The sequence below is a fragment of the Vipera ursinii genome (assembly GCF_947247035.1).
Source record: "Vipera ursinii genome assembly, chromosome: 3".
Classification (NCBI taxonomy): domain Eukaryota; kingdom Metazoa; phylum Chordata; class Lepidosauria; order Squamata; family Viperidae; genus Vipera; species Vipera ursinii.
In genome coordinates this window covers 68,278,114-68,291,697 of record NC_139516.1, presented here as the reverse complement: position 1 = coordinate 68,291,697, position 13,584 = coordinate 68,278,114, and the positions used below count along the sequence as shown (strand labels likewise).

At 40.5% G+C, this 13,584-nt stretch overlaps 1 protein-coding gene across 2 annotated transcripts in view; it reads right to left on the bottom strand.

Annotated features, from left to right (window-relative positions):
• PGM1 (phosphoglucomutase 1) overlaps positions 1 to 13,323 on the bottom strand; it is a gene marked incomplete at its 5' end in the record, with an annotated part of 36,391 nt that extends 23,068 nt beyond the window's left edge. Inside the window, one exon of one of the 2 annotated variants that reach the window (XM_083357670.1) lies at positions 13,030 to 13,323. In XM_083357670.1, coding sequence (XP_083213796.1) covers positions 13,030 to 13,275 — 246 coding nt within the window. Of the gene's footprint in view, positions 1 to 570; positions 829 to 13,029 lie in introns of those variants that run through there. The other variant, XM_083357671.1, reaches the window with a different exon arrangement.
• Positions 13,324 to 13,584: the final 261 nt, after the last annotated feature.

Here is a 13,584-nt window from a genome sequence, read left to right as displayed (position 1 = left end):
AAGATAAAAATTATTACTTTACATTTAGGCAGAACTCTAAGGGAATTTTGTCACACCTGAAGCTTACCAGATAACCTACTCAATATTATGGTTTTCAAGCACACCAATATTTCTCATGGCAAAGTTATTTATGCTCATTGAAAAACTTAACTCATGCTTTGTCACATCATCTACTGTGTGGCTCAGATGCATAGCGAGAATTTCGGCTACTGTATTCTAACTATAGCAGGAAAAAATGCACACACAGTCATATACTTCCTAATTTAAGCACAAACTTGGAATCTATTATTAAATTCACATAGTAACCAGTCATTTGCAACAGATAACCAAGAAACAAATAACCAAAATATCTTTTTTTATCTGCAATAATTTCCATCTACTTTTCAAACCAAACCATGGAATAAGGATCAATATTTTCAGCACTAACTTAAGCATTTCTTTCCTCAGCTCCTTCTAATCATCCGGGTAAAATTATATATTGGCACATTTACAAAAAATATTATAGACATGCACTTAAATGAGCCAATCATGTATTAAGCATTAGTGATATAATATTTATGATATACCAACCCCGTTGGCAGCAGCCATCTGAGCTATCAGTTTTATTGCAATCTTATTAAAATATCTCCCATCTCCTCCTACCACCATGGTGGCTCCTTGTCGATCTCTTAGGTCTATGGAAAAGAATATGCTCTGAATAAAATTGTGCAGGTAGTTTAGCTTGGTCTGAAAAATGAATGTCTTCTTCCGTAAGCCACTAGTTCCTGGTTTCTGATCATTAAAAGGTGCTGTTGGCAAAGTCAATATTGGTAGTGGGTTGTCTTCCATGATCCTTTTTGATACAAATGCATTAAAAATAAGGAATTATATTAACGGTGAAGGTTTAAGATCAGCTTGGATACCAATAATATGAAATAGAGGTTCAGTGGAAGTAGTTCTATATCCTAAAATAGCTCCTTGAACCTCCAGCCAAATGTGGTTTCTGTAATTGAAGAGCTTTCTTGCACTTGCTCTGAAAGATCACTGTCAAGAGAAAACACATACAAATTTCACACAGAGATCCCTCAGGAAAGCGGATGTTCTGGAAAATGTTGAAAGTCTTTTGTTTGCTGTGGTGCCACAATTTTGGGTCTCCTATAACATCACAAACAAGATTTGACCGCCGTAAATTCTGCCTGGTATTCTTCTTTTTATCAGAGAAGGCTATACAAGAGTCTCTTCAGTCAGAAGCACTGATGAATTGTCTCCAGCTGTGAGGTCCAACTAAGGTAAAGCTAAATTGATTTAGGTAGGCAAGATTAATAAATGACTGCCTGGTTTCAGTTGTGGCTTCCATTTTCACCTAGTCTTCATCCAGACACGAATGTCATAAAGGTAGGTCTTGAATGGAGAGTGCTAGCCAAATGCTAAAGTTATTTTGTGGAGACTTTAAAGGTCACTCTTAAAATGGAAGTCAGGACTTCTCAGTTGCTTACAGTTTCTTTATCCACCTGTTACTCTAATAACCAGAGGTTCTATAGGGCCAAAAGCATATAATGTCATCCATAATATTAATGAGACAATCAAAAGAATTATCTAGCAACGTCAAGATTTTTCTTAATTTCTTTATTCTCACGCATAAAGCACAGCTTGATACTTAAGACTTTAACCTGTTTCAAGTTCATATTAAGTAAAAACACTATATAAAATTGTAATAAAACGAAATTTACATGTGTACCAAATATATTACTAATGCAGATTTCTTAACTTGAGTGCATACATTTCTTTTATTCTTTGAAAATACTTGAAAATTATCTGACCATTTTTCATGAGGAATTAAGATAAGTTCTTGGTATTTACTTTCCTAGGTGGCTTGCATTTCTCCAGAGATTCAAATTTGGCTCCCAAATCTGCTTTAAATAGTGATGCTGAATTAAAAATTTTAATGTAACAGAAGGGGAAAATTATTAACTACATAGATTGTCATCATAATAAAAATAATTTTAACTGATCTAAATCAATTAAGTTACCTTCTGATTAGTTTTTTGGGGAGTATTTTTTTCTGCGCCCCATGTCTACTAAATGTTGACTGTTGCCCTCAGTTTGGTAAACATTGCACATCCTGTCCTGTTATAAGTGTGATTGTTTGCAAAATCTTCCATGAAGTTATTTCCTGCCATGATGGCTGTCCAAGCATGCAACTAGTGTGTAACGAACTGGGTAAAGATTCTTTGATCCTTTGCAGAGAAAGAGAACAAGTGTATAAAAACACCTAAATTAATATAGCTGATAAATAGCCTTTCTGTTGCAAATAAATCCTTATGTTGCAAAGCAAAATCTGCCCCTTTTTTGCTACAGGTTTATACTTTTTATATCACCTTTTTTCTTCTTGATACATACAATCTGATTACTAAGAGTATTCAAAGTACATAATTCTCAATATTATGAACTTTGTTAACCTTTCTCTCAAAGCTGGCTGGTGTATACAGTATATAGCATGGAAAATAATTAATTGAGGACACAAAAGGGAAACAATATTTGTTTGAAAAGATGTTCTTGAAAATTCTAGGATACATTGCAGGCTAAATTCATAGGTAGAAGCTGCCCTCTTGTGGTATACAATGTAATCATAAAATTCAGAGAGTTTTGACCAGTAAGGACTGTATATTGGTGAATAATTTACAGCAACTTAATTACTCAAAGTTAACTAATATCCTATAGTTACAGTCTGCAGTAACTATTAATTTACGTTACATTAGCCAGACAACAGACTGCACTGCAGACATTTAAGATCATTGTGTGGGATTGAAACTCTTTATTTTTTCACTATAGTGATGAGTTTTTTTTAATAACAATTTGAAGGCAACATGGATCATTGGAGAATTTGCATTCATATTCTTATTGTATCCTATTATTCACTGCACAACCTTGGGAAAGCATCTCTTTGTCCAATTTCACCAGATTCTTGTGAAACTGAAACAAAAGAAATGCTAATCTGAGTTCCTTATAAGAACAGCCCCCCAAAAAAAACCTATTATCCTAAAAATGATCTGCAATATGTGACATTGAGTGAGATAGTACAGAACAATAAAAAGAGAGAAGATAAATCCATAGACAGCTTATTTCATCTTAAAAGGCAATAGGAGGAGGAATACTTACCGTAAGTTATTTATAAAAATAATAAAGGCAGGGTAAATAAGTTAAAATAACATGTTCAGTAACAAAAAACATGGGGACAAGCATTTCAGTTCATCAAGCCATGATCTTAAATAATTCATTGTAAATGAGGACTGGAAATTCTTATTATGTATTCATACATCTCATATTTACCTTTAGTAAGATATCTTATATAAATCTGTGATTGGTATATATCCTTGATGTTGTCCAACTAAATAAAGCTTGGCAACTAAAAAGTTGGTTTCCAAGGAACTCTGATATGTTTAAAATTCAGTAAGAAAAAAAATCTGGAGCAGAAACCTAAGTTGGATCCTTGTTTGTCTTCACTAACTCATGAACTAGTTGCTAGACTACAGAAATGAATGATTGGACTTACAGTTATATAATATTTTCTTAAAATACTTATGTACAAAGTCTTGACGAGTTCAAATCACCAGGACCAGATGGATTACACCCCAAGGTTCTCAAGGAACTGGCAGATGTGATCTCAGAACCACTGAACTGTATTTTTCAAAGAGCACTGGGGAACTACCAGAGGACTGGAAAAGAGCTGATGTAGTTCCCATCTTCAAAAAAGGGAAAAAATGGATCCAGGAAATTACAGACCTATCAGCCTGACCTCAATACCTGGGAAGATTCTGGAAAAGATAATCAAACAACGAATCAGCGAGCACCTAGAGGCAAACAAAGTCATTACTAAAAGCCAACATGGGTTTGTCAAAAACAGATCATGCCAGACAAATCTTATTGCATTCTTTGACCAAGTGACAAAATTAGTGGATCAGAGGAATGCTGTGGATATAATTTACTTGGACTTCAGTAAGGCATTTGATAAAGTAGATCACAACCTACTACTTGATAAGATAGAAAAATGTGGGTTAGACAGCATCACCACCAGATGGATTCGTAGCTGGCTGACCAGCTGTACTCAGCGTGTGGTCCTCAATGGAACTGCATCTACATGGAGGGAAGTGTGTAGTGGGGTGCCCCAGGGCTCTGTTCTGGGCCCAGTGCTCTTCAACATCTTCATCAACTATTTGGACAAGGGGATAGATGGGGAACTCATCAAATTTGCAGACGACAACAAGCTGGCAGGAATAGCCAACACTCAGGAAGATAGGCTTAAGATACAGGAGGATCTGGACAGACTTGAACACTGGGCGCTATCTAACAAAATGAGATTCAACGGTGAAAAAAGTAAGGTTCTACATTTAGGCAAGAAAAATCAAATGTACAGGTATAGTACAGGGGGTACCTTGCTCAGTAGTAGTAACTGTGAGAGGGATCTCGGAGTCCTAGTGGACAATCACTTAAATATGAGCCAGCAGTGTGCTGCAGATGCCAAAAAAGCCAACACAGTGCTAGGCTGCATTAACAGAGGGATAGAATCAAGATCATGTGAAGTATTAAAACCACACCTGTAATACTGCATACAGTTTTGGTCACCACGATGTAAAAAAATTTTTTGAGACTCTAGGAAGAGTACAGAGAAGAGCAACAAGGATGATTAGGGGACTGGAGGCTAAAACATATAAGGAACGGCTGCTGGAACTGGGTATGTCTAGTTTAATGAAGGTGACATGACAGCAGTGTTCCAATCTCTCAGGGGCTGCCACAAAGAAAAGGGAGTCAAGCTATTTTCCGAAGCACCTGAGGGCAGGATAAGAAGCAACGGATGGAAACTAATCAAAGAGAGAAGCAACCTAGAACTAAGGAGAAACTTCCTGACAGTTAGAACAATTAACCAGTGGAACAACCTGCCTCCAGAAGCGGTGAATGTTCCAACACTGGAAGTTTTAAGAAAAGACTGGACAGTCATTTGTCTGAAATGGTATAGGGTTTCCTGCCTGAGCAGGAGGTTGGGCTAGATGACCTTCAAGGTCCCTTCCAACTTTTATATTATTATTATTATAATATTATTATTATTATTATTATTATTATTATTATTATTATTATTATTATTATTATTATTATTATTATTATTATTATTATTATTATTATTATTCCCTCTCTATTCTCCTGATCGGTGATACTACCATAAATAACAAAGTTGGTTTACAAAATATATATAACTCTCATGAGTAATATTCATTTGTACTAGTTCCATCCAAAATAAATATTTAAGCTTGTATCCTAAATTGCATGCGTCTAATAAGAGTTTACAGTACTTCATATAATAGCCATCTATCTCTGATGGTAGGCCATTAGCTAGGTTCCCTGATCATGATAGGATTTGTACCTAATTCAATTTAGTAAGATCTAGCCACTGAATTTTTAAAATCATGGTTTATAGCTTAACATTACTCCACAAAATATGATTGCATAAACATGACTTAGCACAACAAGTAATGGGTTCTGAAAATGGAGGTACTGGTTAATTGGTAATTATTTTTCAGTTAACATGTGTTGCAGACAATAAAACAGTTCCTCCTATAAAAATGCAGAGCAGCTCAATTTACAGGTTAAAGCTACTCTCTACTCACAAATTATATCTTGCCGCTAGCTTTAAACAGGCTGTATGTTCTCCTGGAGGTTATGCAATGACCTCTCTTACTATATAGCTGGTTATAAACCTTTGTGCTCCAGCAATGATATTACCAGTATTTAAAACGTGAATTACAAGAACATCTCCAAGATGCTAAGCAAATGCAAGAACATTCTCGATGGCTTGTAAAGATCATAGCAACTAATGATAGAAGAAGATGCTTCAGGTGCTAGCCTCAATAGGTCAAAATCTATGCTAAGAGGTTAGAAAGCCCTGAAGTACTTACAAAGGCATTAAGGCCTGTTATCTCAGAATCCCAGTTTAATCCTAGCAATGTTAGGAGGTAGTTTACTGGATTTTACAGCTTCCCACACTTTAGAAATCCTGCCGAGCAAGTTATTTAGCCTGCAATCCCTCTTTCCTGTTCAGCATTTCTTATGAAAAATTAGCTGCGTACTAGGACGGTGAGAACCATTAAAAAGGAAGTGTTTATTTAACGCATGTTGTGGGAAGAGGAAATGGACTTGATGGAGGGACAAGAACAACAGCTATTCCTAAGACAGAGATCAGATAAAAGAAACCTGAGTCTGGATAGAACTATGCCTAAGAAAATATCTTAAAGAGAAAATTCTGTTACTGTATTTTTATACAGTAATAAAAATATTAGCCTGCATGACCTCGATTTCCCAGTGTGATCTTCCTTGAAGGACTGACATGAATTTTGCAAGTCTGAATGTGCTTTCCTCTTCTCTCTCTTTATCTCTGTACAAACAAGGAAGGGGACTACTTGTATCCAGGCTTTTTGCTGCAGAAACGTATTATGTTTTATCCCACTAGGGCAGGGGTAGGCAATCTCGGTTCTTCTATGACTCATGGACTTCGACTCCCAGAATCCCACAGTCAGCTATGCTGACTGAGGAATTCTGGCAGTCGAAGTCCATGAGTCATAAAAGAGCCGAGGTTGCCTACCCCTGCACTAGGGGTAAAAACCCCCTCAAATTTAGTCTTAGCAGAATCAAGGCATGCTGTGCCTCAATTCACTATGTTCAAATTTTCAATTAACACTCAGACATCTAGAGATCATGGAAGGCTAATCTCCAATATGAATTTGGGGAACCAAATGAGCATATAAACCTGCTATTTTAGGTGGGACAGAGAAATCTGATCTTAGCTTTCAACAATTATGGTATGTGATGCAGGTCTCTGTACCATAAAAAAAAGAAATTTGGAATATAGGAAAGAGGAACTTTTTTTTCCTGTGGCAGTTTCTGAAAAGTACAGAAAATCCCACCTATAGATACTGAGGAGTCAGTCCTTCTATATTCCTAGCCAACTCCCCCCACCCCAAAAAAACTACAACAAAAGAAGCAGCAGCTGGGGACTTGAACATGACCTAGATTTGTATTCAGTAATTCCTTCTTGGCATGCAGAGTGACTGCTGCTCTTGGACGGCTACTTACTGTGCTGGAAATGTCCCTTTTATTATGATCATCTATGTTTCCAGATTCAGGACAAACCAGCCTATTTAACTAATTGCGAGCATTGCCCATTTGCATGCTCTCTGCAGGCAAGAGGGGTTTGTACAACCTCTTAGCTGTGACCTGAAAACTAGGATAATATTGTACTATTCATCTCTTCTTCTAAAGCAGGGGTGTCAAACTCAATTTCATTGAGGGCCACATCAGCATTGTGGTTGCCCTTGGAGGGCCAGGTGGGTATGGCCAGGGTGGGCGTGGCCTACTGGGTGGGTGTGGCTAGAGTGCGTATGGCCTACTGGGTGGGCATGGCCAGCTCTACATCATTGGCATCAAGGGTGCCTATGGGGGCCTGGGCAGGAGTGGGACAGATCTGGGGGTCTCTGGCAGGAGGAGGGTCTCTAGGCCAGGGCCAAGGCAGGGGGGGCCGTTCCCTCACTGTTTCCAGGATGGCTTCGGGGGCCACATGAAACCACTTCGCGGGCTGGATCCGGCCCCCGGGCCTTGTGTTTGACATGTCTGTTCTAAAGAATCTCTGTAACTTTCAGTGGAATTATTCACAGCTCTTATTCTGTAAGGTCTCTGTTGTAGGGGAAAAATTCTTAGTTTATCTTAAAAGAAAGGGAACATTTCTTCTGTAACCTTGAAGATATTAACTATAAAACAGAAGAGATGCATTTCATTTTTATACTAGGGAAATTGTATTAGTTTAAAATGAATTTTCACTAGGCATCATGGGGATCTGCAAACTCTTCTGATGCTTGTCAATTAAAGCACCATCATATTGTGCACCAGCAGTATATGAACAAAAGGGATTCATATACTGCTGAGGAGATGGGATCTTGCTTTCAACAGACTGACCTGCTGAAAGACAGGCATAATTGGTTATCAAGGATTGGGGATTGGAGGCACTATTCTATAGTTGCTTCCCTCCTTGTTGACTGGGTGGTTCCTATCTCTATAAATGGAAAAGAGAAACTGAGTCCTTGGGTCACCCAATGTGGGGTGCCCAGGACTTGGCCCACTCTCCCATATCAATGGAGGAGTCATCCATTAGATTGAGGTTAGACATCTTCAATATGCTGATGATATTTTATGATTGTAAGCTGCCCAGAGTTACCTTAAGATGAGTGGGCTATAACTTTTATCAATCAATCAATCAATTCAACTTAACATCTCAAGCCAAACAGGAAATGATGCCAGGTTATTTAAAAGATCACATTTTCCCAAATACTTCCATCTGTCCAATCAGGTTCATCAGAAGAAGCATACTCCAGGTCCCATTATTAAGGAATTATGTTGGGCAAAACCCAAGATATGAGCCTTTTCTCCCATGGAGCCCAACCTGAGGAACATTAACTGCCACTGCCACGGTTCCCCCCTCCCTAAGATTGGTTCCTTTTTTGATGTCATTCTGGAAGTCTGATAAACTTGGTTATGTCTAAAGGCTTGAGGTTTCATGAAAATGAGGTTTTAATGAGATGGCTACATTGTATGTTATGTCTATGCTCTCCCTTCCATTTTTAGGTTTTTAAAAATATTTATGTTTTAGTTTTAGAATATTTTTGTAATTATTCTCTTTTATGGTTTTATTGTACGCCACCCAAAGTCATGTTTCTGTCAGATGGATGTTATATAAATATGATAATTATGTCCTGATTTGGTACTTGGAAGTTGTGAGGGATTGAATGGGTGAGATAATTCCAGCAATACAAAACTAAATTATTAAAAAAAAGATGGGCATTGTTGCAAAATCATATTTCTTGTTCTAGATAGGGATGCGCTTTCCTGAAAGATCTGGTACGCAACCTGGGGTTTTTCCTAGATTCATGGCTCCTGCTAGAACTGAAGATGGAAGTGATAGCCAGGAGAACCTTTGTCCAGTTTTGACAGGTTAGTTATTGTGCCCCTTCCTGAACAATGAAATATTAAAGATAGTGACTCATTTATTAAAATGATATGCCTCATCGTTATCTAAAGTGCACCATCTTGGCATCTCTCAGGCTATTGTAGCTTCCTTAATGGAGGCCTGCCCTCAAAGAAAAGTTAAAAGCTGCAGCTAACATAGAATGTGGCCGTTTGGTTGTCCACTTGCTGAATAGTGCCAGTTGACCTAATACAATTATTTTTGCAGGGATTGCATTGATTGCTAGTTGGCTTCTAAGCCCAATTCAAGATGCTGATGATAATCTATACCAGGGGTAGGCAACCTTGGATCTTTTATCACTCATGGACTTCAACTCCCAAGAATTCTGGGAGTTGAAGTCCACAAGTCATAAAAGCCAAGATTGCCTACCCCTGATGTATAGCTTGGGTTCTTGTTACCCTCTATTTTATCCAGGTAAAGTATGCTCACCCTACCAAATCTAACAGGGATAGACTGATCTTACCCTGTAAGAGACTGGGTAATTGGAACACAGAGTATGACATCCTTGAGGGTAGCAATCTCACTTGGGAATAATATGTTCCTTGAGGCAAGGCTGCCCTCTACCCTTTTGTCTAAGCTGGAAACTAGTAAAGTAAATCCTCTTCCCTAAAACATTTCACAGGAACATTTTAGTTAGGAAAACAACTGATTTTCTTTTGATGTTTGCATTGTTTTATGGATCATTTTAGCTCTATGTATCATAAGCAAATTTTAGATGAATCCACCCACAAGTTTTTTTCAGTGCCTTTGCTTGAGAAATATGCACATGCAAAGTCACTTTCTCTCAGCTCAACTTACCTCACAGGGTGGTTATTGTGGGGAAAACCGGAGGAGGAAGGTATGTTAGATATAAATTTATTTATATCCCACTTTTCTCATTTTTACAAATAACTCAAGCTGGTAAACATATCCAACATACCTTCCTCCTCCTGTTTTCCCCACCTCCTGTTTTCCCCACAACAATCACACTGTGAGGTGAGTTGGGCTAGGAGAGAGTGACTTTGCATGCACATATTTCTCAAGCAACAGCACTAAAAAAAACTAGTCCTGACAGTTATGACCATCGTAGCATCCCCATGGTCCCATGATCAAAAATTCATAACATAAGATTTCCAGATGTGCCCATTAGATGTAAAAAGCTGGCTACCGTTGCATCAGGACCCTAAGAGTTTCCTTTCTGGATCTGAAAAAAAGAGCTGAGAAACTTTTGACAAATGATGGGGAAAAAAGGCTGCAAGAAAATTGACATACACCAGAACTTCACCAATTTAATCCCCTGCCCCAGGAAAGGTATGTCTGTCTTTCTGTTGTTGTTTTCAAGCTGGTATCTTTCACACATGTTGTAATTCACTATAATAACCCCTCCCCAAAAGGTGTGTTTTTAAGTGAGACAGGTCTTGAAAATGAAGATCTGATAAGCACTAGATTTTTTTTAAAATTTATATGCTGCCCATCTCAGCAAGAGGGACTCTAGGCATCTTACAAGAAGTTAAAACATTAAAAAAAACATGATACAAAGGTTGGGAGGAGAAAGTCTGTTCAGTTTAAGGGAGCAGCAATTCCAAGCCTGCTTCTGAATAGCCCTTCTGAAAAGCATACCAATAGGATAGTTTTTTTGAACCAATAATGTTTAGTGCAGTTCCTGATTGGAAAGAATTATTTATACGAATAATAAAGGCAGGTTGTAAATAAATAAAATGTTTTAAAATATATAGGCAACTCATCACACAAATGTTTAATCAGAGGAATTTAATCCACACTTGTTTCAAACATCAATTTTGCTCTTCTAAGGACAGGGTTTTGCACCATCCAGTCCTCACAAAAGTATTGCCATGAATTTTGCACCTGCACGCAGAAAAGTTGGAAGACTTAAGTTTGTCCAAAACGTTCTTAAATCAGCAAAGAATCCAAGATGAAGCCTATTTCCCCATGTTAGGAAAACCCTATTTATTTTAAAACAAGGATAACCTTTAGAGGGACTGGTACCTCAGGACAGAAACCGTATCTCTAATGCCGGAAAGGTTAACTTAAATGTCAAAGACTGCAGAGCCTTGTACAGCTTAGCCAGCCGTAAGTGCCATCACAGTCACACACACACCCTCAAAAACAACAAGGAACCCGGGTGTAAAAATAATTATCTCGCCAGTGTCACAATCCCAAATTGCCCTAACGTTGCGAGCCTTGCCTCCATTCTCTGCAAGAGATCATTTCCCTCAAGAAGGGTTATTTGCAGCTCCGGGAGTATAGTAAGATCCTGCTAAACTCCTCTCTACCCATTTATGCCTATACCTCTGATCTCTTAAGATATCGATTAAAGTCAAGAAATCCACCACTCCTCACAGCACTTAAGCTGCTGGCCAAACATCAGAGCACTATACAAAAGTGGATGGAAGCATGGAGTAACTATAAAAGGTAAAGGTAAAGGTTCCCCCGCACATGCGTGCTAGTCGTTTCGGACTCTAGGGGCCGGTGCTCATCTCCGTTTCAAAGCCGAAGAGCCAGCGCTTGTCCGAGGACATCTCCGTGGTCATGTGGCCGGCATGACTAGACACCAAAGGCGCACGGAACGCTGTTACCTTCCCACCGGAGCGGTCCCTATTTTTCTACTTGCATTTTTACGTGCTTTCGAACTGCTAGGTTGGCAGAAGCTGGGACAAGTAACAGGCGCTCACTCTGTTACGCGGCACTCGGGATTCCACCCGCCAAACTGCCGACCTTCTGATCGACAAGCTCAGCGTCCTAACCCACTGAGCCACCGCATCCCTTGGAGTATCTATACCTCCCAAGATATTTCTGAGCATATTAATCCTAATAGTATACGTCCAGGATTTAATCTACCCCAACACATATGGGTGACATACAATAGAATTAGAACGACTCATGGGGTGTGTGCCAATTCTCTGTATAAATGGGAAAAGACACCTTCAGCACAATGTGACTGCGGGGCTTCCCCGACAGACTATCCAACATATAGTGAGGAAATGCACTAATAGAAGATACCCAGGAGATTTTAAGGACTTCCTCTGCATAACAAGGGCAGCTACTGACTGGATCTCCAAACTCTGAAATGTTATTTCTGTTTTCCTCTTAGGCTTTATAATTGCTTTTTTAAAAATTGTTTTAACTGTGTTCTAACTTGTAAATCTGAAGTGCTTTTAATTCTGCGTGTGTGACCAGCCATACGCTAAATAAATAAATGCAGCTCCGAATAGACATTTCCCCCCCCCAAAAAAACACCACCACCCAAAACCAATAAAAACAAAAACCCAGCACCAACTAGGAAGGCCCATTGCAAACCGAGTGCGCTTCCCCCCCCCCCCAACGTAATCTTTATTCGGGGACTGACAAGATGCAAGCCGCGGGCCCCGAGCCTTGGTGCGTGGCTTAAGGAGGCCTGCGGGGAGGAACCGAAGCAGGTTTCTCGGTTAGGAAAGGGTCTCTAAGCCAAGTCCCCAAAACGGGCGCACTTCGCCTGCACTGCCCTCTCCACCAGTCTCGAAGCTCGCAGACGCCATTCAAACTCCTAAGGCAGGGGTCTTCAAACTCGGCCCTTTTATGACTTGTGGACTTCAACTCCCAGAATTCCTCAGCCAGCTTTGCTGGCTGAGGAATTCTGGGAGTTGAAGTCCACAAGTCATAAAAGGGCCGAGTTTGAAGACCCCTGTCCTAAGGCGTCCCGTCCCCCCTGTCCCGTCCCACAGGCAGACTTCAAGCCAATCCAATGGTGGAGGCCGAAGGTCGCCCGCCAAAAAAAAGGCCTCGGTTAGCGCCGCTGGCTGCTTCTCCGGAAGGCATTTCCTCTTAGCCCCGTAAACCGAGCTCACCGGTAACGGAATTGGGCGGAGGTGGTGGTGGTGGGGGAAGGCAACCGGAAAGAGTCGCTTTCCCGGCACGTACAACGCGAGGTGCCCGCCAACCGGCATTGCAAACTCGGGGTTTCGCCCGAGGCGAGGGAGCCGGGAAGGCGACAGGCAGAGCCGACTTACCCCGTTGGCGGCGGCGATGCGGAGGATCAGCTGGATGGCCTCCGTCATGTAAAACCTCCCGTCTCCCCCCACCACCAGCGTGGCCGCCTGCCTCTCCGCCGGCTCGATGGTGGAGATAATGCTCTGGATGAAGTTCTCGGCGTAATGGGCATTGCCTTGGAAAACCTTGACCCGCTTGCGGAGGCCGCTGGTGCCCGGCTTCTGGTCGAGGTAGGCTTTGGTTTTGACGGTCACGATCTGCACCATGGTGGCCGGGGCTGACGGGGCGGCTCGGAGAGGAGCTGGCTTGGCTGCAGACTGACTCTACCTTTCGTAGCAGCTGCGGGGCTGGGTTTATCCCAAGCAGCCATCTCCTCCCCCTGAAATTTAAAGTGGCAGAGGATCCTTTCCCCACGACCGGGTTAAAACGCCTTTAAAGCGCCCGTATCCAGGCGCTGCCCAAGCAGATCCTTCTCTTCTCTTTAGTGCCAGCCTGCTCAGAATAAGGCATGAAATGCTAAGTTAATGGTAGTGCAGACAGGGACTCCTAAGTATATCTCAGTCATGGGCTGAGAG